This window comes from Epinephelus fuscoguttatus, linkage group LG2, assembly GCF_011397635.1.
Source record: "Epinephelus fuscoguttatus linkage group LG2, E.fuscoguttatus.final_Chr_v1".
Lineage (NCBI taxonomy): Eukaryota > Metazoa > Chordata > Actinopteri > Perciformes > Serranidae > Epinephelus > Epinephelus fuscoguttatus.
Window position 1 is genome coordinate 19561438 of NC_064753.1, and position 27036 is coordinate 19588473.

The following is a 27036-nucleotide window of genomic DNA, read 5'->3' on the forward strand; positions in this document are numbered from 1 at the left end:
TTTTTCCTGAGTTACCTGTGTGGCTCGGCCTCTGCGCGAGGAGAGCTCCAGGGGCGTCGCCTATTGGCTGGTTTGGAAAGGTGAGGGCGGGACTCTGCGGCTGGTGCTGTAATATCATTGGTCAGATCTGGTGAACCAGGAAGTAGCCTGGCAAACAGGGCTGTAATACCTCCATGAGGCATGTAGCCTACTTATGTTTCACATAGATTGTGGAGTGTTGCTACAGGCACAGCACCCTCAAAGATACACCTGCAGACAGTGGACAACTTGTGAATGTTCTGAGAGTGTTTAAAGGGTTTTAAACACTATTATTCTCCATTAAGATTTGTTTTATACATGTGGAAGTCAGGAGCAGTGTTGTACTGCAACTAAACTGATTAATTTTATAAATCATTTTCAATTAGTTTAAATTAAATTTTGTTTATAAAGCCCAATACCACAAATCACAATTTGCCTCAGAGGGCTTTGACATCCCCCTGTCCTTTGACCCTCACAGCAGATAAGGAAAAACTCCCCCAAAAATGCCTTTAACAGGTAAAAAAAAAGTGGTAGAAACCTCAGGTAGAGCAGCTGAAGAGGGATCCCTCGCACAGGATAGACAGACGTGCATAAAAAGGCTTTTCAATGCAATGCTCAGCAACAGGCAAACGTGTACTTTCATGCCGTGGTTTTAGTGGTTTTCAAACTGTTTGTGTCCAAGGCACAACAAAGGTATGCCAAAATCTCAAGGCACACCTATATTTCCATCTGTCCACAATAGCTTCTATGACGTGTGTTATCACTTTCATCACGACATAAGACAATAAATAGAAATAAAAAGAAGACAGGTGGCTTTTGTGTTGCTGTCTACTGACAGTTTTTGTTTTTCTCTTTTCTTTCAGCAGTAGGTCGTCCATGCTGGTGCTTTGTTGTAATTTGCTCTGAACAGTAATGCAATCCATTGTCCCACTCACAGCTTTCTCCTTTGAAATGTTATCATCCTTTACACTGGCTGCCAATCAGGGCTTCTGATGTGTCACACAAGTACAATTCCCACGCACAAACAGCAACAAATAGGTTTCCCGTTTTTTAAGTCACATTCAATTAAATAACATTTTTTATCTAGAGTTTGCCTGTTTATTGTGAAATGGGTGCGTTCAACATACTGATACAATCAATTAAAAAATCAGTTGAATATTGCTATAATAATGTGTGGTTATCACAAAATCTCATGGCACACCTGGAATGGCATCACAGCACACCATATATGAGAACCACTGTTCTAAGGTGCTCTGTGACTAAGATGAGTTGGAAACAATCTGTTTCCTTAAGTTTTCACTGATGCTATGCAGATGCAGCAATGTACACCTGCAACATATCAGCATAGGTGGATTATGAGTCAGTAGGCGCCCTGGGCACAGATATGCAAAAGGCCCCATTACCTTTCCTATGCAGGAGCAAGACACACAGACTTTGTGGTGGTTCTGCCTCATCTTTGTTGTTTTGTATCTCTTTGTGGCTTTGTGTCTCTCTGAGGTTGTTTCTCATTCTTTTCTTCCTTTCCTTCTGTCCTTCCTGCATTCACTTCTACCTTCACCCAAAACTACCTTGTTACCTCGAATTACTTTGAAGCTACCTTGAACAAGCTAAGTAAATGTAAATTAAGGTAAATTTTCCCAATGATGGCACCACAGGCCCAGGGACCCAAAGTGTCAGGTACACCCCTGGCCTTCATCTGGAAAATGTCATTCAAATTACTGACCAACAAGAGACTCAAAATTAGCACAAAGAGCCACAAAGTAACTACAAAAATGGGCAAACCACAAAAAAGAGATACAACATGACTACAAAGAGACACACAACTAACACACAGGCAGACACATGCAGATAGAGAGACAGAGGCAACAGTATGAATCAGCCTGTAGATAATGGAAAGTAGCATTTTTTTGTTGTTTCTCAACCTGTGATCCTTATTCATCCTGTCAAAATCCATGCTGCTGTGCTTCTCCACACTCACACTGTGACATGGGATATAACTAACTGTCACTGTACATTATTTTCTGGTAACATGTATGAAGTCTTACACTCTTGCGTGGCTATGTTTTCATCTATGAGCAGCTCTCACATTGAAATTGAATCTGGCACTTACAAGAGCAAAAATATACAATGGAGAGTTTTTAATAACTTCACGGGTCTTGGCTGGCCTGTTGAGTTTTCACCAGTCTCTGGCCTGGTTCCCAGAATGCTATGTCTTGTTGCTCATGACACTCCCATCTCTGCTTGCTATGGGCCAGCACACTAGTGAATGCAAGGCTTTTTGTCTCATCACCTCCTTTCACTCATTTAAATCCCCCCATCTCAAGAGTAATGCTCAGTGTCTCCTTCCTCATGGGGAATCATTCTCACCAGCTGAACCAGTCTGATAAGTTGAGGGATACACTGGAAAACACTAGAGCTGAAATTCTAGACAACAGCAAAGAGCATTTATCTTCATGACATCAGACGGCGTACAGGTTGTCTGTCTGTGGTTCCCAAATGACGTGCAGGTTTAACTGGTGAAAAAAAAGTTGTACAGCTGAAAAGGGAATATACGAGCCACCACCGTACCCAGAAAAACACTTTGCTTTGGTGTCAGCTGTGGTATCAGTGAACTTTGGGGATAGCCAAGATTCATGGCTCAGTTATCCCTTTGGCAGGTCCTGTCCTATGGTGTACTGCTAGCTGGGGGGAGAGTGGGTGACAATAAAAGTGATTAAAGTAATTCGAGTACAAAAAAATGTATTTGCTCACATGAGGCAGATTTTAAAGGTAAAAAGTGGTCAGTTTACAGAATGTCAAATATGAAGGATGTATGTGTGCTGACATTTTTCACCACTGTACTATGCAACAATATTTTATTAAATGTATACTCACTTAAAAAGTACAGTACATAATGCAAGAATATACTCATAATGCAAGGCAGTGGCTACATTAAGCACATACCACACTGCTGATGTTGTCTCATACACGCTGCTTCCTCATTCTGTGAGAAAAGGTCTAGAGTGTCTCACAGTCAGCTATGCTTTCTTGTGTGATCTCGTCTGACTCGTATGTTTGTGTCACACCCTTTGGCCTTTGTAATTTTCCACTGTCATGGTTAAAATAATCCTGATTCACTAATGTTTAAAGTCTCCGAGGTGACGAGCACTGGCACAGTGTGTTTATTCAACTTCATCTCATGGTGTTTGACACAACATACAAATGACATCCCGTGGGAAAATCATTGGTATGGAATCTCAGATAGTTTTGAGTCTAGCAAAAGTGGAACTATTGTGAAAGAGTCAGACGCAGAGTGAAATTCTAAAATTTCAGCACTATTTTTTTCATCATTCATTGAAAGTTTAATGAAAATGGCTCCTTCCACTTTCCACTGTGTCAACACAAAGGCTATAAATGTGTGTAAAGTGTATGGATCAAAGCAGCACTGAAGGAAAGACTCTCATCATGATCATTCCCTTTATAGAAAAAAAAAATAGACATACAATGGAGTAGGTAAATAAAATTATTATAATTATTATGGTGCTACACTGAAATAATGTCACACTGACACACTGCCATCTGCTGGTTGTGCCAGCTGGTTGGACCAATTTCTTTGTAGTCGTGGTAACATACAAACCTAATATACCATGTGTATTATAATTATCTGATGGACATACTCATTTAAAAATATCATAAAATAAGCTGATGCTGAACTCTCATGCTCAGAAGTACGAGTCTGAGTTTTATAACACTGTGACAAACATTAAGACACGATTCCGCTTTTTGCTGCCCAACAAACGGAACATGCAGTTTTTCATTTTGCAATCTTTTCATTGAGAGGAAGTTGGACGCATGACTGTTGTCTGTAGTGGGATATCAGGACAATTGTTAGCTAGTTTGTCATGAGTAAAAAAAAAAACAAAACTTTTTTTTTTTTTTTTTTTACAATAGTCATACACTATGGGTTCTATTAAGAAAACACAGCAACCGTTTTGCAACATGAGTTCATAATCAGACTGTAGAGATGTTACAGTTTCCCAACACAGAGAGCGACAGCAAGATAGACACGTTCTTACAGACAAAGTGAGATACTTCTTTGTGGTAAACACAACCACAGGATGACCAGATGAAAACCAAGTGAGCTCTGTCTAATCATGTTCCCACACTTACAGGCAATTAAAAAAAAATCTGACTGATCTAATCTGATTAATAACATGATCAATATCACCTCCCTTTGTTGGCTTTAATAAAATAATTAAAAGGTTTGTAAACAAAGACTTTACATTGAGACATGTTTCATAGAATTATTTATTGTACTATTTATGAACACTATATGGAATAAAGTACATAATATATAACATATTCATAAATATATGTTCACTATTTAAAAAAAGAGACATGTTAAAAAAGGTAATTTACAGAGTTGCACAAGTAAACTCAGACTTCCTGTTTATCTGTGTTGTAATTTCGTACGAAATGAGCTTCATTTCAGGCTAAATTTATGTCACAAGGAAATATTGTATACAGTATACACAAGCATATCTACACAGCGCTGACACTCCATACATTTTCAATATCAGGATGGATTATTTTCACACATTTTTATCAAGATGTCCATTTGGTCTTTTGGCTCAGTCAGACACTGAGAGCTGTTGGTCTGATTGCTCTGTCTCTTGGTCACAAAGGACAACTCTTTAGTGCCCTCACCTGGGGAGGTGCTGGAGATATGGCGGAAGAGCTTCTGGATGCCGGTGTCACGCAGGGAGCTCCTGAAGGAGCGGGCCGCATACATGTAAAGGATAGGGTTAACAGTGCTGCTGATGAACACCATGGCCCCAGCGATGAAGGTCATGGTGCTCCTGGCACTCTCCAGATTGTGTGCTACAACAGGGAGGGAGTCCTCAGTGGCCAGGATGATGAGTGAGAGGACATTTCCTATGTGATGAGGTGTCCAACAGATGGCAAACACAACCACTACACTGGCAATCAGGACTGTGGACTTGCGCTTGGACTTAAAGGTCATCTGAGTAATCCGGCTACACAGACAGCCATAGCAGACCACGAGGATGGAGAAGGGTATTATGTAGCCCACCAGTGTCTCAAGCAGCACACACACCAGCTCCTGGGTCAAAGAAGAGTACTGCCGATACAGACAATGCTCCTCACCAGAATCTGTCCCTATGACCTGAGTTGGGATGACAGGTATGCTGAACAAGAACGCTGCAGTCCACAGAGCCAGCAAAACTTTATTCAGTGCTTTTTTCCTCTTCCAGCCAGCTGAGGCAAAAGGATACCGCACAGCCACAAAGCGCTCCACACTCATGAGGGTAATGAGGAAAACGCTGCTGTACATACAGGCGTTGATCATGAACACCATGGCTTTGCAGGAGACTTCCCCAAACACCCAGTAGTGGGCCAGGGAGTAGATCCACAGAGGCAGGGTGATGAGGACCAGCAGGTCTGCGACAGCCAGGTGCAGGATGAGCACCACAGTGTGAGAACGCTGCTTGACGTGTCTCAGGATAGTCCAGATCACCAGCAGGTTCCCAGGAGCTCCTACTAAGAATGACAGGCCCAGGATCACACAAGCCACCGCTGTCCCGCCGTCAAACTCCTCAGGGGCCATTTCCTCTGAAGGCGACAACACAGCTGAGTGGTTCATGCTGCAAGTGTATGTGCTGACAGTGGCGTCTGCTTGAAAAGAAAAACAAAGTGCTGTACAAGCAAGTCTATACTTCCCTTTACGCATAGACAGCACAGGAAAGGGGTTTCCTCACAAGGCTATTTGAGATGCAGAGAGGTGATTCATGCATGTGTCATTGGTCCATTTTTTCACCTCAGGTCACGTCTAAGATATATTATAAGAGTTTCAAATAAAGAAAAGGAAATGCGGGAGAAACTCTATAAATAATGTCAGCATCTGCTGTGTTTTGTTACAAAATTTCTAGCAAAATCTATTTAATTTTTACTGTAGATGCTGTAACATTTTTAAGAGGGTGTAAAAATGTGCCTTCTGTAGATCAGTTAAATTTCATGAACATGAGGGATACAAGCCTGAACACTGGCCTGCAGACTTTCTGTTCAGCAAGAAGTTGGAGACCCTTTGCCGCAATAATTATAATAATAACTAATAGTAGTGTATCAGGCTAAATGTTTTGGATTCACTGAAATTATGTGACCCCTAGGAAACGCCTCCCCCTTTATTTTAGGATTTTCAATAAACAAATGCTCAGTACATAATTGCAACAGCTCAGCTATAAATATCTTTACAGGTAGAAACACAAAAAACAACTCCTAGGACTTCAGCATTACTAGTAAAATGAAATACATATATGCAGTGATAGAGGGTATACCGCTACTAGGTTAGACCTTTATAATTCACTACCCTTGAGATACTCTAGTACAGGGCTCCAAATTATGACACATATTTTAATCTGTTTGGCAAACCTTATAATACATTCATCAGCTCTCTATTCCACATAATATATGCTTGTCTGCCAAAGGTAACACACTCGTGGCACCTGGGGCAGCAACTAGTGGGTTAGGTTCCCAGTTCTTCTCAAAGGCATTAGAGAAACATTCAGATATACTCTTCCATTAAGTAAATGATCTCCAACATGTTCTTAAAGAGTGTGTTAATGTCCTGTTTGCCTCTTTACACCTACAACAGAGGGGGGAGACATCAGGGAAAATCTCATACAATATACAATCCAATGCTAAACTGAACTGCAACGCAGTTGAACTGAACTGAATTGAACTGAAGTGAACTGAATTGAATATCAAATTGAAATGAACTGAACTGAACTGAACTGAATATCGAATTGAACTGAACTGAATTGAATGTCGAATCGAACTGAATTGAATTTCGAACTGAACTGAACTGAATTGAATTGAAGTGAATTGAATTGAACTGAACTGAATATTGAACTGAATTGAATTTCGAATTGAACTGAACTGAACTGAATTGAATATCGAATTGAACTGAACTGAACTGAACTGAATTGAAGTGAACTGAATTGAACTGAATTGAATTGAACTGAACTGAATATTGAATTGAATATTGAATTGAACTGAACTGAACTGAACTGAACTGAATTGAAGTGAATTGAATTGAACTGAATTGAACTGAATTGAATATTGAATTGAACTGAACTGAACTGAATTGAATATCGAATTGAACTGAACTGAACTGAATTGAATATCAAATTGAACTGAACTGAACTGAATTGAATTGAACTGAATTGAATATTGAATTGAAATGAACTGAACTGAACTGAATATCGAATTGAACTGAACTGAACTGAAGTGAATATTGAATTGAACTGAACTGAATTGAACTGAATTGAATATTGAATTGAAATGAACTAAACTGAATTGAATATTGAATTGAAATGAACTGAACTGAATTGAATTGAATTGAAGTGAATTGAACTGAACTGAACTGAATTGAATTGAACTGAATATCAAAATGAACTGAACTGAACTGAACTGAAATTAACTTAATTTAATTGGATTGAACTGAATTCAATTGAACTGAACTGAATTCAGTTGAAATGAATTGAACTGAATATTGAACTAAACTTAACTTAACTGAACTGGACTGAACTGAATTCAATTGAACTGAACTGAATAAAAAAGAAAATAAATTTAAGTAAAATTGGTTTGCAATCATTTGCCCACTTACTTGCTGGTAAAGGAGAATAACGGCTCCACATTAAGTATGTAATATTACAGTATTGTTTAGAGGGAATTTTTAATCATTTTTAATTAACCATATACTACGGAGATATTTTGGCCTTTTTTAAGCTTTACTGTCATTACCAGGTCATAATTTCCCCAATGAGGCAATAAGTTGTTCTGTGTTAAATAAAAGACAATGATAAACTAATCGAGTTTTAATAATCAGAAAATTAAATCGTCGTAGCAGCTTCCAAGAGCACTGACCCAGAGGTAATTCATTTCAATTTTCAAGTCAGAAACCGTATGACAGGAAACACATTACACAATACAGGAACCTATTTCAAAGTTTTTTTATTCTATCTTTTATTATACAGCAATAAATATAATCAAAATTGAGAAACACATAAAGATTGTCCTCATATGTTAGCTTTCACTGACACCCGAGGGTAAATGTGAAACAAAGATAGGAGGGTTTGTGTTAATGATATGAATCACAATACTCAAACAAACGGGACACTTTCTATCATCACAGTTCCGGGGAGTCAGCTTTTCATCAGAGCCAGATATCAGCACTACCTGTGTATTTGCTGCCCTCTGGCCAGTCTGTGGTTGTACTACCAGCCCCTTCAGTTTGTTGGTGTGAGTGGCCATTTCCTGGAACAGCCTGACCAGTCAGGACTTCTCCAGACTCCCTTGTAAGATCCTCTTGAAGAGGGCGTATAACACAGGATTCACTGAACTGCTGATGAAAACAAGTGCACCAGAGCTAAAGACAACACTCTGTGGCACACATTCATATTCTGTGCCTGCCCACATCAATAATGTTGCTGATATAGTAAGGCAGCCGGCACACTGAGAAGGCTATCACCACAGCGTGCACAAGAACTATAGATTTCTGTTTGAAGTTGAAACTCATTTACCTGAGCTGGGCAGCTACTAGACAGTATCAGGTACTAAGAATGATAAAAGGAACTACTACTGTCTACGACCTGAGTTGGGATGACAGGTATGCTGAACAAGAACGCTGCAGTCCACAGAGCCAGCAAAACTTTATTCAGTGCTTTTTTCCTCTTCCAGCCAGCTGGAGGCAAAAGGATATCGCACGGCCACAAAACGCTCCACACTCATGAGGGTAATGAGGAAAACGCTGCTGTACGTACAGGCGTTGATCATGAACACCATGGCTTTGCAGGAGGCTTCCCCAAACACCCAGTAGTGGGCCAGGGAGTAGATCCACCGAGGCAGGGTGATGAGGACCAGCAGGTCTGCGACAGCCAGGTTATTCCAAAGACCTTTCGTTTTCTCCTCTGTGGAAGCACAGCAAGGCTCTCTGGCACAACTTCAGAATAAGTACATGTTTCAGCTTGTGGCCCTCGTTGATGCAGCCTGTCAGCCAATTGCCTTGTGTGACTCCCCAGTCAATCCCTCCATCAAGGACCTGTACTGGTCAAGGGTCAGGAAACAGGCAGGAAACATCACTGTATACCCCTCACACCCGGACACAATCTGTTCAAACTCCTCCCCTCCGCTAGGCGCTACAGAGCACTGTTCGCTAAAACCACCTGTCACAAAGACAGTTTCTTCCCCCAGGCTGTCGCTCTGATGAACTCCTAAATAGTCACAGGGTGGCAGGTCAAACAAGACTCCATCCTTGAATATTGTATATATTTTTAAAATAATAATAATAATATTTTTTTTTTAAAAAATATTTAATGTATAGCAGTATATATATGGTATATTGTATATTCTGTATGTTCTTACCTTAATTTGTGTACCTATGTCATTTCTGGTACACTGGCGAATAAAGCTGATTCTGATTCTGATTCTTATTAATGCATGCACCAAAAACCAAAGCAAATTCCTTGTGAGTGAAAACATACTTAACAATAAATCCTTTTCTGATTCTGAAATATAAAGACAGCTGATTTACTGTTACTTCAAAGAACTTTTTGTTTCTCCACTGTGGAAGCAAGGTTAGGGTTTCTCAAACAACATCACCTGCTACTGAGGTAAAAGAAAGAGAAATAAATCAAAACTTTATCCCAAAGAACTTTCCCCTTTCTCCTCTGTGGAAGCAATGTGAGGGCTTCTGGCACAGCTTGGCTTGTGACATTCCTGATAATGGCCACAAGCCAAAACATTGATGTTACAATAAAGTTGTTCTAACCCTTTTTGTTTCCTTTTGTGACCATGGTTTGGTAAGCAACTTAATTACTTATATATAACAGAGTGTATCAGCAAGACAGCAGGCATATACATTTGATTGCTTGCAGTGATCTACTTTACATGGCTAATAAAAAAGTCACAGGTCTTTTGTTGCTCCTTTCCCCAAATCACCAGCTAAACCTCAACTTTCTTACTTCAGATGGAAACTGCTCCTTTTTTTAAGTTTTGGGATGGTTGAGATCCAGCATCCTCTGCATTTGTGCCACCATCATCATAAACAGAAGAGACTGTAACTGCTGAACACTATATGCCTCCGTGCAATAATCACTGATAAAACACACTGAGTCGCTTCTTGTAAAAAAGCATGCTCACCACCCACAGACACTGGCCATCATATAACCACCTGTGTGAGAAATAAACGTCATTAGGCATAACGGAAAACAACAATGGACTGACCACACAATGCCTACTGCAACAGTCCAGTTGAGCTGAAAAGATCACAGGCATTATTTTCTTTTTGTCCCAAACATTTTTTTTTAGATAAATCTAATTTTTACATGACTCATGTATTTGCAGTGTCTCTGAGATGGCAAATAAAAAGCTGATACTCCCTTACTGTCCTCATTCTCCCTAATCAACCTTTTCATTTGCTTTTGTAACAATACACTCCTACAAACCTTATCTTTGGACCCTAAGTCAACTCCATCTGTTGCAGGGATGGCAGCCATTTGAATAGTTAATTATTACCATCACTTGACTTTTCCCTGATAAATTCAGAATTATTTCTGAGGACAGAGCACTGTATTCAGTATTTTATATCCTCCACTGTCTTTGACAATAATCATGTATTGTATATATAGTCAAAGAAATGTCTGAAGTATAGTTAATTTGCTGATAGGCTCCCTCCATTTACATGGTTCTGATCTTATACTATAGACTGAGGGTAGACATACAGAAGATGACAATGTTTCAGTTTCAATTTTAGCATTTACTGTTGTTGTAGAAAGTAACCTATGCCCCAGCTGCCATAACAGTTTATGGTTTGCCAAAATGGATATTAGTGCTTCATCTAGCTCCAGCTGATAATTTCACTGTAAATGTTAAAGTATAACTCAACAACAATTGCTTCTTTTGCTACTTTTGCACAGCTCTTTCATTTTTATTTAGATATATTGTAGCTTTTTACAATACTTGCTGTTATTGTTAATTTCATTTTCTCTTAACGTGTTTATGTTGTGCACCAATACTCTTGCAAATTCCATGCATGTGAAAACCTACTTGGCAGTAAACTGGATTCTGATTCTGAGGATAGCAAACCACCTGTGGGTGAGACTGTTGCTTTAATGAGTGAGTTTTATAATGATATAAGTAATGTAGACTGATAAAAGCCAAATTCTCTGAGATCAATGGTTAAAGAAGACAATCTGTGCTCCAAGGTCTCTCCTAGGTTGAGGCAGCTTTGCATCAAAGGAATTGACTTTTGCGACAACAAATGGACCAAAAGAGTTACAGAGCACTTAACCTGAGACAGAGGCTACTTGATGCATAAGACCTGAGGATGTGCTCTGTTTGTTTGTACTTATCAACTTCTTAATAAGATATATATATAAAGAATGTAAATATACATACAGTGTAGGTTTTTACCGATGAATCAGAAGATCCAACAGGAGGAAGCAAAGACTCTGCAGTTGCAGCTCTTGGTCACAGAGTTGAGATATGAGAACAAACATCAAATATCTTTAGTGCATGTACTGATGAGTTGTGCCAACAGCATTGGGAACAGGAAAAAAGGTAATTTACATAAAAAAATAGTGAGTATTTTGAGAAATAGGGAAGGAAACAGGAAAGAGGAAGTGATGACCGGATTAAGAATGGTACTTACTTCACATTTTGTGTGATTATTGGCAAGTACCAAAAAAAAGGTGTTTAGCTGCAGGAAATATATATCAGAAATATAGGGTATGAAGGAAAAAATGAAAAGGCTGGAAATAACAGGATCACGATAAAGGAGCATACTGTGGTTTTATGCTGATGATACACTGATGTATCTGCCCGTTAGATCCACAGACTCTGGAATGATGTGTTCACTCAATGACTGCCTTACTTGTGTTAAAAACTGGATGATAAAAAAAAAAATTCTTTAGCTGAACTCAGACAAAACAGAAATCGTTGTCATCAGCAAACTCTGCCTTTGGCTGGTCCCCTATTAGACAATGTTAAATCTGTTGTAAGAAATCTTTGAGTCTTGAGTTTGACAGTAATTTAAGTTTTGAGCAGCATGTCACAAAGCTTGTACAATCATGTTTCTATCATCTTAGAAATATTTCAAAAATACAATCCATTTTAACTTTTAAAGACACTGAGACAATTTTGCACATCTTCATCTCTTCGTGCCTGGTTTACTTCAACAGCCTCTTTTCTTGCCCAAATAAAAAATCTATTAATCGACTCCAGACTGTTCAGATTTTAAGATTTTACCGATTACATTTGATGCTCTTCATGGTCTCTCTCCCAGCTATATCTCCGACCTCTAAGTACCTTACAAACCAGGATATACTTTGAGGTCCTCGGGCAGAAGTCTTTTGTCTGTTCCAGAGGCCCGGCTGAAAACCAGAGGAGACAGAGCGTTTGTTGTCAGGGCCCCGAGGCTCTGGAACAGTCTGCCTAAGGAAACACTGTAGTAGTCAGCCAACACCACAAGATGGCAGTAATGCAGCACTCCGGATGCCAGCTACTGTTAAACCCCAGAGAAGAAGAAGAAAGAGAAGCAAGCTCGTCTCAGCCAGCTGCCTTCTCGATGGAATAAACATGACGATGTTGACAACTACAATTTCCTCGGTGCAGCTGCACTAAAAGTACAACACCGAAACCGGCGGGGGACGTTGGATATTGTGTTTAACTAAATTTCTGACAAACTGTAAGTGGCGATTTAATACGAGCTTGTTTTCCGGTGCTTGACAGTGGCTAGCTACGTAGCTAACGTCAGCTAACGAATAAGCTAGTATTAGGTAACGTTCGCCAGGTAAATTGCTAATGTTGGGGGCGTGAATGTAGCATTTCCCCCCAGCGCTACCAGGGTGTTAATGTTAACGTTAGCCAGGTCGATTGCTGGCCACCAGTTTTCGTGTTGTTCGGCTGATTTGGCCTTTTATATTTCACTAAAGACAGTCCAATTATTAGTAATTAGCACCTTTCCCAACTGTATTGAGCTAACGCGAAGTTAGCCTTGCTAGAGAACTGAGAGTAACTACGGAGGCTAACGTATCATCCGGCTAACTTAGCTAACGTCAGCCTTTTAACTTCTTGGAAACAATGAAGATAATCTTACACGTGTTTCCAACCGGCTGTTTCACATTATTAATATATATATATAATTGGTGACACGCTAATACGAGTTATCAACGATCCTTTCGAACATTTCTGTATGTATGTAACAAAGCTAGTGTTGACGCAACTTTGGCCAACGTTAGCTAACTCTTTTGCCCTCACAGGCTGTCTGAGCTCTTGGATCGGGACAAACACCGTTTTTTACAAGTTGAGAAGTGGACCGTAAACACTGCAATGCCTCTGCTGTTTTTGGAGAGGTTTCCTTGGCCCAGCCTGCAGACCTACACAGCGCTGAGTGTGGCTTTGCTGGCTGGCAGCATCTTTAGTGCCTACACCACTGTGACTGATCCGGGGTTTGGGGTCTTGGAAACAGATGAAACACCAGCTCCCCCTGATGTGGATCTTGAACATCTTAACAATGACATTAGCAACACAGAACTGGCAACCACTGTCCTGTGGTATCTTGTCACAGACAGTCTCTTTGTATGGGTGAGTGCCATCTAGTCAACGTCTTTGTATTGCAAGATAAGATGATCTTGTCACAAAATCTAATTGTCACTTTTGTCTGCACTGTCATAGGTCTTGGTCAACACATTCTGCTGCTCCTTGATGTTAATTGCTAAAATGATTCAGTATGTGGTGTTTGGCCCGCTCAGGGTCAGTGAGAAACAGGTGAGTTTTTGTCTAGAGCAGTGCTAAATAGTGAATGAAACTACTTCAGTGCCTGGGTTATTAAGCAGCTCTACTTGAGTGTCGACCTATCAGAAGGATGCATCTAATTTTCTCTGTGTTTGTTCTTCAGCACCTGAAAGACAAGTTCTGGAACTTCATCTTCTACAAGTTTATTTTCATCTTTGGCGTGTTGAACGTGCAGACAGTCGAGGAGGTAGTGATGTGGTGTTTGTGGTTCTCTGCTCTGGTGTTTCTCCACCTCATGGTGCAGCTCTGCAAAGACAGATTTGAATACGTAAGTATTTTAAAGTACACCACTGTTTTGTTTTTTTTTTTTGTTGGAAGTCATTCTAGTGCCCCTTCCCGTGGTTTATGACTACCTTGTCATCTAGGGCAGCACAGTAAACCAAGTTTATTGGATTGTTGACATAATGAATTTGTTATTATTCCAATCCAAATATACTCTCATCACAATTCTCCAAACCAATTCAACTGAGGATTGCTACAATAATCGATGATATTGTACCAGACGTTCAACCAACCAGTCAGTCTACAAAACAAAACAGAAGGCTTATCAATAGAAACGTATCAGGAAAAAGCCAACATTTTTCACACTTGGGTAATTTTATATCGAGCTTCTGAAGCTCTTTGAAGTGTTTCCCATCTGCCTTTAGAGCAAACACATCTGAAGTAGATTTGGCATGGCAAAGGACAGTGTTGTCAAAGGTGCCTGGAGGTTGTTATTTTTGTTGTTTGCTTTGCTACAGAGCTCATATTTGTCCAGACAGGATGCAAACGTTCTTTCAGAAATACTTCTGAGCAAGTTTTGCTCAACCAAAGATCAGATAGTTCCAATGTTGAATACCCAACAGTAATGAAAAGTAGCACCCACATAGATCTTAAGGACAGAGTTGACAAATCTCAATTGCACCAATTTATTCCTGGACTCAATTTATTCTACTTTAGGGAATGTCAGTTAGAAACCGTATAGAAATTGTTTTTTTAAAGTGACTTCCTTTTTACCATTCATGCAGAGATGCAGGCATTGGGGATGGCTAGTACGTCATTAGGCAGATATAGGGATGTTTTGTTTGCTGTGAAATGTGATAAGGTATAACAGATAGGCTTACATGTTCCTGTATGAAACCTGTTCCTATTTATGCTTAACAGTGAGCCCAATAGACCTAGCTACATTCTTTGCGGCTGTCTTGTTACTTATAAGGACAGAGAGTAAATGGGAGATATCCAGAAGCCTTGCATTTGACAACATCTGCATGCACTTTCAAACTTCATAAAGCAGTCTTTTTAAAAGGTGTGGTGAGTGTTCCCTCAGAAGTCTGAGAGTAACTGTACTCTTCTCAGCACTGGATCTATTAATAGTTCCTTGTACTGGCATGTTAGGCTGCTGATTGACACGGCCTTGTATCAGATTGTGCTCTGCATGTTGGGGAAAACAAAATATCAGATTTAATTGACCTCCTCTACTTACAAGCAACGACATTTAGAATGGGCATTCAGTTGATGTGTTGCCTGTGATGTAGAGCTGACTGGCTCAGTGTATGAGAGAGTAATATCTGCCTGCTGTGCTGTAGAAATGTACCAGTTTGTTTTGGTGTCCTGTGCAACACATGGTCGTGTGTAACTGTCTGCTAGTCTTGTTTTTGTCTCTCAGCTTTGGCTATAGATCTGCAGTTATGAATGTTCTTTTTAGGTTGAAGTCTGCCAGGTGTGTTAGCCCCAGCTGCTTTCCTTCTTGTTTTCCTGTTTCTGTGGGTTCTAGCTTTTGGGGTGAAGATGGTGCATGTAGGTTAAACTGCTAAAGATGATGGGTTTATCATGTTGTCAGTGTGCAGGGGAAACCTTGTGGCAGTAAAGCTTTACAAAATTGATGGAACCTATTTTATTTTTTTCAGCTCAGCAGTTTTAATGTTTGTAATGAGGCCCTGAATCGTATTCTACACACTGTAGGCAGTGTTGTATGTCAGTTTAAAGTCTTAGGCAATGTTTTGTAAATAATTTTTAAGGATTGTATGTGTGAGGAGTCTGTTGATTTAAATGGGTCGGTGTATTTGGAAGGGAAAAGTTCATATTTCCTCTCAGCTAGTACAGTAGAAATGTCCTTGGAGTATGGTACTGAGCCAGATACTGACACATGTTGTGCCTCTGTGTGTAAACAGGCTTACAAAAAGTGTACAGTCTTTGGTGGCTGATTTAATTCTTTTGATTTAGGAATATTCCCCTTTTTAAATGTATTGTTTTTCTGTTTTATTCAGTTGTCTGGCATCAACAGCTTCATGTTTCATGAGCATGTGCAGATTTTGTATTGTTTATTTGAATTTTTAATGCCAGAATAATCTGTACCAGTATAAAATTGCAGGCATCAAAACAAAACACTTGGTCTGAATCCGCTATGAATTCCCAGCACTTTTTCCACAGCACAGTGATGACATAAAATGTTTTAGTGGGCTGTAAAAACCCACATGAACTTCCCAAACTAGCACAAGTTCTTTAAATAGACAAGGACAACATCCTCAGGAACCCTAGGCATAACAAAAGGGAAAAACTTTGAGAGAGGCACACTTATAATTTACATTTTCTTCCCCACAGCTGTCTTTCTCGCCCTCCACTCCCATGAACAGCCATGTACGAGTGCTTTGTCTGCTGGTCTCCCTGCTGCTGGACTGCTGTGGTCTGGCTGTGGTCTGTGGTCTGCTGGGAGCTTCCCATGGCATGCACACCCTCTCCTTTATGGCAGCTGAGGTGAGAACTTGGAGCCACAACTGAATAAAAATGGAGGCCAGATGTGTGGACAAAGGCATGATGATTGTGGACACTTCATAGTATTTAAGCTTTTGGTTACGCCCATGCTTTTCTTAAAGAATTATGATTTTATTTAACATGGTTATGTCTTCAATGTGGCTGAGAATATCTCTTAAAAAAAGGCTTTTTTATTTGATACACACATCTCCCTAAGGGGATATTTATTAAAGAGAGGCTTTATCTAATAAAAACACATATTATCACTGCACCATTTTAGTACAAAAGATTCCTCTCATGTCTTTGAGATATTTTTTTTTATTTAAATCACAAATGAAATTCCAAACTTGTGATTATTCTGTATGGAAAATAGACCACAAGAATTACATCACATTCACCCATGCCTTTTTTTCTTCAGTGTCTGCTGGTGACTGTACGCACTGGGCATGTCATCATGCGGTAAGTTCACTCAAATCCTCTTTATACATGCATGCACGTGTGCACACTGTAGCCATACAGATGACATAGCTTGTGCAGATTTAGGATCAGGGGCTAATGTTAGCGACACCATTAGTTTTTCTCTGGTTCCATTACATCAGTGTGAAAGGCTTCTTTGTCCCAAAGAGAGTGGTTAGGATTATACAAGCAGCAGAAACAACTCTAATCAGCTGAAGGCCTCAGATGCTCAGAGATATCAGGCTAACATTAAAACTTGTAAACTGCTGTCAGGAACATTGCTGTGGCTTGGTACATAGCAAAACAATGTTTGTGGTGACTAACTGCTTATTATTTTAACTATAAAAAAGGACAGATTTTCTGTTGTTACCCTGCTTTGTGTTTAACTTATGTTACTGACCACAATAGCTTGGGAGTTTGTTGGCTTTGGACTGTTTTCACTCCTTTTTTTTCTACCAGTCATACTGAGTTTGCAGGTAGTGAGAGAGGCAAACAGCAAAGTTTTTCCTCACAGCACCAAAGTGTCTGAATGAACAGCTCAGTGGTTGAAAATGACTTATTATTTTTCTACAGATTGCTTTGTTTTGGTTTCAGATTTACTCAGACTTAGCATGGAATCATTTATGAATAGGAAGAGGCATCGCCCCATGTCTCTCCCTTCATCATGCGTCGTGCTTTCATTATCAGCAGAGGCAGATTTAGTGATTTGGTGGCCCAGGCCAACTTTGTCTTTCTTTATTTTCACTCATTATTGGGGATGTTGGTAGTATTGGCAGGGGTAGAAGAAGTAGTCAAAACCCTCTTTTTCCCCAGTAAAACTATTATTAGCACACAGCAAAAGTCAAAGCCCTGCAGTCAGGAGAGGTATTACTAGCACAATGCATTTGAATTAAACTTTGTTCAAGGTGAAGCTTTTATGCTGGATAGTTTAATGAATTATAATGCATCTTATTTTAATTGTTATATTTTGGTAGTAAAATCTGAATGTGCAACATAACCAGTAACTTTTCTCTGTCAGGTAAATGTAGTGGTACAATGTTTCCTTCTGAAGTATTTGTACACAGTTACATTTAAAACAAAGTGCTTTGATGGCAATTTGTCAGTCATTTTGGGGTACAATAAGTTAGAATAGCAACATCATTTAATATTTTTCGTATCTAAGCATCATAATAGATCTAAAACAGTTTGGGCCCTTTTAGTAAAGTGTACCCCTGATTACTATGATTCTCTCATTTTCTCATAAAGGGTAAATGAGAGGTGCAGGTCGCACAAGTTACGAGTAGTCTTTAACTAAAATGGCACTTAAAAGTTTTGAGGGCCAAAAGTTGCCCTCTGATTTGTGCATTAAATATTAAAATTGTGCATTCATTCCATATAACATTACAACTCCACTAGCCAGTGGTGCTACCGAGAATAGGTAACAGGAGAACCTGTGTGTAAAATAAACAGGTGGGAATTAGATAGTTGCTGTGAGGCCATTTCATTCATCCAAACTGCTTGTCTTTTGTTGCAATTGTTAGACTTTGGAAGATGGCCTTGTAAGTATTAAGAGTATCGACCCTTGGGTTTAACATTGTTTAACCAGGTTTCAGTTATCCAAATCCTGTTGTGATGTGTTGTAAGGGTATTTGTTCATGTTTGACCTTGAAGTTGGCCTAGTAGCTGGCAGCACACTACCAGTTTGGTGAGCAGGTATGATAGAGCTGAAGGTGGGGCTTATTTGCATATTCATAGATCCACTACTAACTGAGGCAAAGTGGTGCTGTTACAACCAGTGTTGGGGAAGTTACGTTTAAAAAGTAGCGTTTGCTCGTTACTCATTACTTCTTAAAAAAAGTAATCCCTTACTTTACTTAGTTACCCTCTGTGAAAAGTAACTTTTTACGTTACTTTTACGTTACTTTTATGGTGCTTGACTTTGGGTAGAACCCCATCTCATTTCCTAAATGTGAAAAATCTGAGTTTCCCACTGGTATTTACCACTTTGGTGATAAAATAAAGATTAAAGAGTGAGAGTTAATTTGTGTTAACTAGGCTACATGAATTTGTTACATGACAGATTACTACTACTAATAGCCTATTTGCCAGACCTGCTGCATCACTGAATGAGGAAAATATTAATATTCACAGACACTATCTTTGAACAAATAGCATCATATTCATGAATAAATCATTTTCTGTTCTGTTATTACGTGTGTAACTGTGAGACTGTGTTTGTGTAACAGACTCATACTTTGCAGTAAGCTACAGACCTGCTCGAATAAATTAATTCATTTTCTCTTCTGGTATGGTATGGTAGGTACTTTATTAACCCCTCGGGGGGAAATTTCAATGTCACAGCAGCAATTTAAAATACACAAAATAGGAGCTGCTGCAACAGGCTGCCGTTCACACAGCGCCAGGAAGGTAGGCAGGTTATGATTGTTCTGTTTTCTGTTAACACAATGCTGCATTTTATTGATGTTTTGTGATTTCTTTTGAGGTTCCGGGGTCGTATGTTGCCCATGTCTGAGGTCTGACTAGCGAGGTTCACGTTACATTAAACAACACTTACCCAGCCATACAAGTGCAGTTCGCTGTCAGTATATAGTTGGTTGACTTGTTCAGAATTGCCCAGGTCTTGTACATTAGTTAACGTTACTGTTTTGTGTCCTTGTCACTGGCTCGGCAGTACTTCGGTCCGTAGAGCACAAAAACCATCAGATAAATCCCGGTATTCAATATCTTGGACATGACCGCAAAGTACAAAATTATACACATCAAGGGATTTATATGCCTTGAGTTTTTCATGCGTATAAACGCTGGGTTTCTCCACAAGATATAAAAAAATGTCCGGCCACTGTAGCTTAGGCCATTTCGTTGGGTCGGTGACCCACTGACCCGACATTAAGTACGGGTCAGGAAACCTCACTCCGTTGCTAATTGTTAGCTTATTACAATAAGTTAACCTGTCTTCTGTTGGCAAACCGTTAAAATAATCCAAAGAGGCGTGTGTATCTTCCATAATCCTCATACGATTCTTGATTTTGGTGCTCCTGTCTGTACTGTTGACATGGCAACTGTCACAGTTCCTGCCTAGTGCGCAGCTGAGGCAGACAGGCAGTGTCACCGTCAAATCTGTCCCCGGGAAAAGTAACGTTGTGCCCAATTGACAAAGTAACTACGTTCCGTTACCATATTTTCAGTAGTAACGCGCTACACTACTTTTTACCCAATAAAAGTAGTTACGTTACTGTAACGCGTTACTTTGTAACGTGTTACACACAACGCTGGTTACAACTAAGCCATTGGAAGGCATAGAAGAGAGTTTCTTATGGAAAATATCCTTACAAATATATAATTTTGATGAACAGAGATGAGTTTTTAAGGGTTTAATCAATGCCTGGAGAGCAAGTTCAAAGCTATCATACGAGGACAATTCATGGACATTACACTGTTATTCTCTCTTCTTTGTTGTGAGCTGATTTGTCATTTTGTTTCTTCTGATGGCAACATTGCCTGTTTTGTCGTACTGTAATACTTAGACACCATTGTTGTGTCATGCATTATGAGTTTCCAATCCCCATCCAAGATAAGGGCCACATCTTCCACCATACTGTCTAAATAACACCTGTGTTTCATGGCCTGATAGAGTTGTACATGTCCCTTCAGATACTCCATTCATCTGTGGGATCTGAACCATCCAGGGACCTGGGAGAGTAAGGGGACATATGTCTACTACACAGATTTCATCATGGAGTTGGCTATGCTCTTCCTCGACCTTGTGCACCACATCCATATGCTGGTAAGACACAGCGGGAACAGGTGTCGGCATGTGATGATATGTCTCTTTTCCTCTTTCCTAATCTTTAATCATTGTGTCCATATGTCTCTCATTAGCTTTTTGGAAACATCTGGCTGTCCATGGCAAGCCTGGTTATCTTCATGCAGCTGCGGTATCTCTTCCATGAGGTCCAGCGCCGTGTCCGCCGACATAAGAACTACCTTCGTGTCATCAACAACATGGAAGCCAGGTGACAACATATCTTGATTTAATTGTTTTTCCCTTTTTACTTCATGGTTTTGTGGTTCCTAGTTTGTTTACTTACTGAATCCATTGATCATGACTTGTTTCATCATTATATTTGTTTGTACTCTGAACTTTGTGCAGATTTGCAGTTGCTACAGCAGAGGAGCTGGCAGCTAATGATGATGATTGTGCCATCTGCTGGGACACCATGTTGACAGCACGCAAACTGCCCTGTGGCCATCTCTTCCACAAGTACAGTGTTTTTTAATCAGCAATCCCTGCATGGACAATATTCTGCAGTGCACTCTTTGACTAGCACTACTGTCCTGTGTCTCCATAGCCCCCCAAAAAAGTTACTTACAGAATAAACATGGTTTAGGGAGAGACTGCTAGAATAGCAGGCAACCAGATATACCAGCCTTGAATGCAGTCTCCTTAATTTGGCCAGTGCTGAAGTCTTGCATAAGTTATATATTTTTGTAGCAGGCCTGACTGCATAACTGTTCTTAGCTTGTGTGCTATATTTATTTTTGTTTATTTGGATATTTATCTGTTGCCCTGAGTTACAGCAGTTTGGTGAAGATTTTTTGCTTCAGTAAGACGCCTTGCACAGCTCCTTGGGCCATATTTACAAAGCTTCCTACTATAAAGAGCTGCTCCTAATGATTAAATTCAAGGGGAGTTCTTAGAATTATAACATTTTCAAAGAATTTCCCCTTACAGATAAGACTTACATCCTGGTAAAGATAAGTTATTCACAAAGCATATTGGGCCTTAAAAGAGCTCCTAAGATGAAAAACTGTAAGGAGCAGGGAAGAGGACTTTTAAGAGGCTTTAGAGTTTCTAAAGCAGATGAGAAAATGTCAGAAAGACAATAAGGAAGAGAAAATGCTCCAAATGCTGGATGACAGTGAGTTAATGAAACACTACAGATTAGATTGTGCAGGGATAATATTTATGGTCGATTTCATTAGAGATGTGCTCACATCTTCCACCCAGTGCAGTAACGCTGTAATGCCAGAAATGAAAGTGATCACAACACTGAGATATTTGGCAACGGGAAAAATGCAACAGTGCAGCAATGATGACTTGGGTTTGTCTCAGTGTTCCACTGGCAGAGTGAATCACACAGACAATTACAACGCTTTCACATTCTCATATTGTGACACGGTTATTTACTTTCCACTGGATGTCCACATCTTCAGGCTCATGAAAGAGCAATCAATCACATTTTGTAAAAGAATGCATCACACCTAGCAGCAGGATCAAACACACTTCCTCACTAAGGTAAAAGTTTCTGTCCCATCCTTGGTCACAGTGACAATTTTCCTATATCTCTCATAAGCTAGGACTCCTTGCTAGAAATTTTCATGCTAAGGTGGGAGCTCTCTGTAGGTATTCTCAGAATGTTTGTTAATATGGCCCCTGATGTTTAGCAAGACTTCTGAGACCTGAAATGAAGAAGTGCCATAAGGACATTTGTGAGTTGTGTGTGTGTGTGTGTGTTTGCAGCTCTTGTTTGCGCTCGTGGCTCGAGCAGGACACCTCATGTCCAACGTGCCGGACATCCCTGAACATAAACGGGGACAGCGGCCAGGCTAGAAGTCCGCAGCAAGGCGGGGGACTGGAAGACAACATCGGCCCAGTAGGAGCTGCTCCAGATGCTCGACCACATATCAATCAACACAATCACTTCTTCCACTTTGATGGTAAGTCTGTCAGACACAAATCCAAGGATGAATCTGGCTGTGGAGTTACCTTTGCTGGGGTCCAGACCTTTTAATCCACCTACTTCTCTGAGCTGTAGTTGACTGAGTCATTCTTCTTCGCCTTTGTCGTCTTCTTCTTCTTTGCTCCTCAAGGGACTGAATAGCGTCTGACTATGTAGTTTGTTTTTACAAACTCTTTTACTACCACTCTTAAAACCCTGTCATAAGTGGCATCAGTGTTGCCCTAAAATGACGTTACATTCAGGCGGACATGTTGGTCTTATCTGAGTGATTATGAGAAATCAAATCGCCCTTTCCTTCAGATATCAGACAGAGTCCACACATTGTCAGACTAAAGATGAAAATAAAGTGTACCAAGTTGGCAATTCTGTCTGATACCAGACAATTGTCAGCTTACATCAGATTAGCTTTGTGTGACAATGAATTATAAAATACTTTCTCTTACAGGATCTCGCATTGCCAGCTGGCTGCCCAGTTTCTCAGTGGAAGTAATGCACACCACCAATATCTTGGGCATTGCTCAGGCCAACAACTCCCAGCTCCTGGCCATGGTGAGTTCATGTTTATATTGTCATTAAATGCTTTTTGGTTTCATAAAAAATGATACTCAGATTGCAATTTGAGACCAGGTATTGAGTTTTTCTCCTAGACAGCTGCTGACAGTTCATTTGCATGGAGCCAATTCTGCCATCAATTTGTTTCACTTTTCTCTGCTTGTCTTGATTTTTGCTGAAAAGCCAGCGTTGCCTGGGCTGTGTACCATGGCCCAAACATCATTACTTTGGTATTTGACTTTCTGGGAAATGCAGGTTGACATAGTGATAACATCTATTTAACCAACAGATTTAACAGAAACTGTTGGTCCAAGTTAAAACAAAGAGATCAAGTGTATTTTTAACAGTTTTATACTTGAAAATCACTAATACTGTAGGTTTAAGACCTGTTTGTTAACCCCCCAAAAAATCTAGTTTAACCTTCAGTGTTCTGCTCTTCCATCTCTAACAGTCTTTCTTTAAATGATTTCTATATTGCTGTCTTTCTTTATGATGTACCTTCTGCTCATCAGGCCCATCAGGTCCAGGAGATGTTCCCTCAGGTGCCCTCCTACCTGGTGATGCAGGATCTGCAGCTGACCCGCTCTGTGGAGGTCACCACTGACAACATCCTGGAGGGACGCATCCAGGTGCCTTTTCCAGCACAGGTCAGTCAATAGCAGGATAACTTTTTCATAATTTCACTGTTTTGATAACGCAGTGCTCTCCCGATGTCCTCAGCTATCAGTGCTTCTAGTCTAGTGCTTCAATCTTTAACATATTTTGTCTGTGTTCCTGCGCCAGGCCATAGAGCGTGCCCCTTCACAGGTGAGCACTGAATCAGATGAGCAAGATCCAGGGTCCAGTGGAGCAGCTGAGCAGAACCTCAATGAGTCAGACAACATGGAGGTCAGAGGAGGTCGCTTCTCGAAGTCGGCTGAGGAGAGGCAGAAGATGTTAAAGCAGAGGAAAGAAGAGATGCTTCAGCAGGCACGCAGGTTGGTACACTCCTCGTTTTCTGCCCTATAAGTTCACATAAGTTCAATTTAAAAGAAAAAAAAAAGAAATTTCCTTGTTGTTTCTGAAAGAAAATCTTGAGGTTAGAGGTGCAACCACACAAGGTTTTGCGTCATAGCTCAGCTGTACAACTGGTGTGTTGTGTAAATTCCTTGTGAGATAAGTTCGTCTTGGTCTGTAAACCAAGGCCAGATGAAATAAAAAAGGCCTTCTTTATCTGGCTACAAGACTTACTGAAATGCCCAGTTGCAAAGAACCAACAAGTAGACTCTTTGTTCACTAATGGTGAGCATTTCTAGCTGCTGTTTCTGTTCCCACAATCATATGTTGTTCATTACTTCCCTGTAGGAGATATCTGAACAAGAGTCCAGAGGACCCGGATGAGGATTTGCCTGGACTGGAGGAGGACACTGTTCCTGACTTGAATATGACTGTGCTGAGACGTAGAACCATGGCGGCAGCTGCAGAGAGACGCATGCAAAACCAACAAGACCCTGCACCCTGATAAACAGATAAGCTTCAGCAGAAGATTCGACCACATCATCATCCCAAGAGGCAAAGGCAGAGCTATTTTAACCCTTCCCCATTCGGTGTACGTTCAGTGGTCGCCACCTATTCAAAACAATAATCAAAAACCATCGCAAACATGGCCTTTGGACTGTTTCGGGCTGACTAAAAAAAGGTGGGACTGTCGTGAATGGCCTCTGCATCGCTGAGTATTCGGAACATCATATAAATTAATGGGTGCAAGCCAAGAAATGCAAGGTTGCATTGCCCTTTACTCATGTGCCACACATTGCAACCACCAGCTTCAGTAGGGAGTCAGTTTCTGCCATGATCGGGACTGGCTGTCAAAAATGAGCATGCTTTGCAGAAGAGTCTGTAAGGAGAGGGCTTTGAAGATGTCTTCGCTAGATAAAAGCTATATGGGTCTTTGTTTTTCTTTTATCAGACTTTACTTTCAGTTGTTTTGCTCATGGAAGCTACGTATTCTGAACGGAGAAACTCATCTGATGTATTTGTGTGTTGTTATTTTATGAGTTTCAACTGTGAATTAAGTGTAGGCAAAATAATAACATGTTTTTATGTCTTACCTTGGAGTAAGAGAATGTCACTTTAGTATTGTTCAGCCTTTTTCTGTCAAATATGAATGTTCCTATCAAAAGTAATGCTGCAAACAAAGTGTTTTTGACCCACATGGGTTGTTCTGTATTTAGTGTGTAATATCACCCGTTGCAAACAGTTTTGTTATTTAATAGGGGGGAGTGGGCATGTAGTTTTTCTAATACTCTTCCCTTGAGATGCACAGGCAGCAAAGGTGATGTATTACATTTTGTATAATGGGTGTCATCTGATAAGGAGCAATCCTCTCTGAATAAGAATATATTATTTCTACTCTATATTTACAAGGTCCTTGGTCATCTGAGTTAATCGCTGGAATTTTTAGGGCATGTAGAAGTTACTAAGTCTGTGACAGCTGGACTTGCTGGACTGTCTTTTGAAGATGTCTTGCCACTTATTCAAGAGGCATCCTTCGAAGAAATGAGCAGCAGCAAAACACTCTCAAGGCTTAACAACCAGTCCAGTTGCCTTTCGACTTCACTCTTCTACATACTGAGTGAGATGGGAATCTTTCTGGAGACAATTTTTGGGTGTTTTATTTGTGCGGCCTTCGTCTGCTCGCACTGAAGAGTGTTAATTCCACATATATCAAGGAACGTAATCATCATCTGCTCAAAGATCTTACTTAAATAATCTAATGTACAACATGGACTGGGCCCTTGAATCATTTTTGGCAAAATGTCACTGAGTAGTAGCTGGTTGAGACATATCAACGGACACAAAGACAGAGACTGTGTGTATTATAAGTGTTTGACTTCATGTTATTACAGAGCAAGGACAGTTTGGGGATGCGATCTGCATGAATCTAGACAAGTGCTTTTGTTTCCTTCCACTTTATCCCAAAGAGCAGCCCACAAACTTCCACTCAAAGCTGAAGTGTTGTGATCTTTTACTTTGTGTTCATTTTAGTGCTCAAATTCTGTTTTTTGAGGTGTTGTAAGAAGATAGGATTTAGATTTCAGATTCAAAGGAGTCAAAATGTAAAAAAAAAAGAAAAAAAAAAAGAAATTGGACAGTTTTCATTTTCAGGTTGTTATTTTTTTCATTCAGTTATTTAACAGCTCTTAATATCCATGATATATTTTCCTATTCATGGGTTACTTTTCATAACCATTACTTATTTAATCAAAACTGAAATACTTTTTTGGACTGAGCTTTCCTGTATTTTTGTGCCTAAATCAAGAATGGTTCAGTTATGGATAATTTCTGTAAATCTAGTTTTTGTAAAATATGTTAATACAAAAGACTCAATAAACAGAGCTTCTACAGCTTTTTAACAAAATATAGTCATTTTATTTTTCTTCTTGAGACTTATTGAGGCTTTGTTGATGTAAACTGCTTATGTACATATGTTTTTTTTCTGTTGACATAGACATAGTGTCTTTTAAGATCAGTTTTTATGCAACCATGCAAGTAAAGCCTGCCCAGTGTATAGTGGCCAGTATCCAGTACACTGGACCTTTGAGTTTATTAGTCCAATAGGGCGTGTGTGTGTGTGTGCGTGTGCGTGTGTGCGCGTGTGTGTGCCGAACTGAGCCATAAGTAAGTAGTATTTATCTGCTGACAGGTT

General features: G+C 39.9%; 2 protein-coding genes and 1 pseudogene across 2 annotated transcripts; 1 reads left to right on the forward strand and 2 right to left on the reverse strand.

Annotated features, from left to right (window-relative positions):
* Nucleotides 1-3972: 3972 nt before the first annotated feature.
* si:dkey-148a17.6 (uncharacterized protein LOC108190685 homolog) lies at nucleotides 3973-5681 on the reverse strand. Its single transcript, XM_049599794.1, has one exon. The coding sequence runs from the start codon at nucleotides 5657-5659 to the stop codon at nucleotides 4574-4576; it is 1086 nt and encodes a 361-aa protein (XP_049455751.1). The 5' UTR covers nucleotides 5660-5681; the 3' UTR covers nucleotides 3973-4573.
* Nucleotides 5682-6652: 971 nt separating this feature from the next.
* Nucleotides 6653-9869, reverse strand: LOC125880114 (atypical chemokine receptor 3-like; annotated as a pseudogene).
* A 2704-nt stretch (nucleotides 9870-12573) lies between these two features.
* Nucleotides 12574-26748, forward strand: LOC125902857 (E3 ubiquitin-protein ligase AMFR-like). Its single transcript, XM_049599506.1, has 14 exons — nucleotides 12574-12760; nucleotides 13335-13659; nucleotides 13750-13842; nucleotides 13973-14137; nucleotides 16450-16602; nucleotides 17018-17058; nucleotides 20707-20839; nucleotides 20935-21068; nucleotides 21206-21316; nucleotides 22577-22773; nucleotides 23242-23345; nucleotides 23861-23995; nucleotides 24132-24325; nucleotides 24693-26748. Exons 2-14 carry the CDS (start codon nucleotides 13405-13407, stop codon nucleotides 24847-24849), a joined length of 1872 nt encoding a protein of 623 aa, XP_049455463.1. The 5' UTR covers nucleotides 12574-12760; nucleotides 13335-13404; the 3' UTR covers nucleotides 24850-26748.
* The last annotated feature ends 288 nt before the right edge of the window (nucleotides 26749-27036 follow it).

Excerpts from the sequence above, each read along its gene's own strand:
- si:dkey-148a17.6 (XM_049599794.1), bottom strand. The coding sequence starts at position 5,659 with ATGAACCACTCAGCTGTGTTGTCGCCTTCAGAGGAAATGGCCCCTGAG.
- LOC125902857 (XM_049599506.1), top strand. The coding sequence starts at position 13,405 with ATGCCTCTGCTGTTTTTGGAGAGGTTTCCTTGGCCCAGCCTGCAGACC. Across the intron at positions 13,843-13,972 it reads TCAGGGTCAGTGAGAAACAG|CACCTGAAAGACAAGTTCTG; the intron begins GTGAGTTTTTGT and ends TTTGTTCTTCAG. Across the intron at positions 17,059-20,706 it reads ACTGGGCATGTCATCATGCG|ATACTCCATTCATCTGTGGG; the intron begins GTAAGTTCACTC and ends ATGTCCCTTCAG.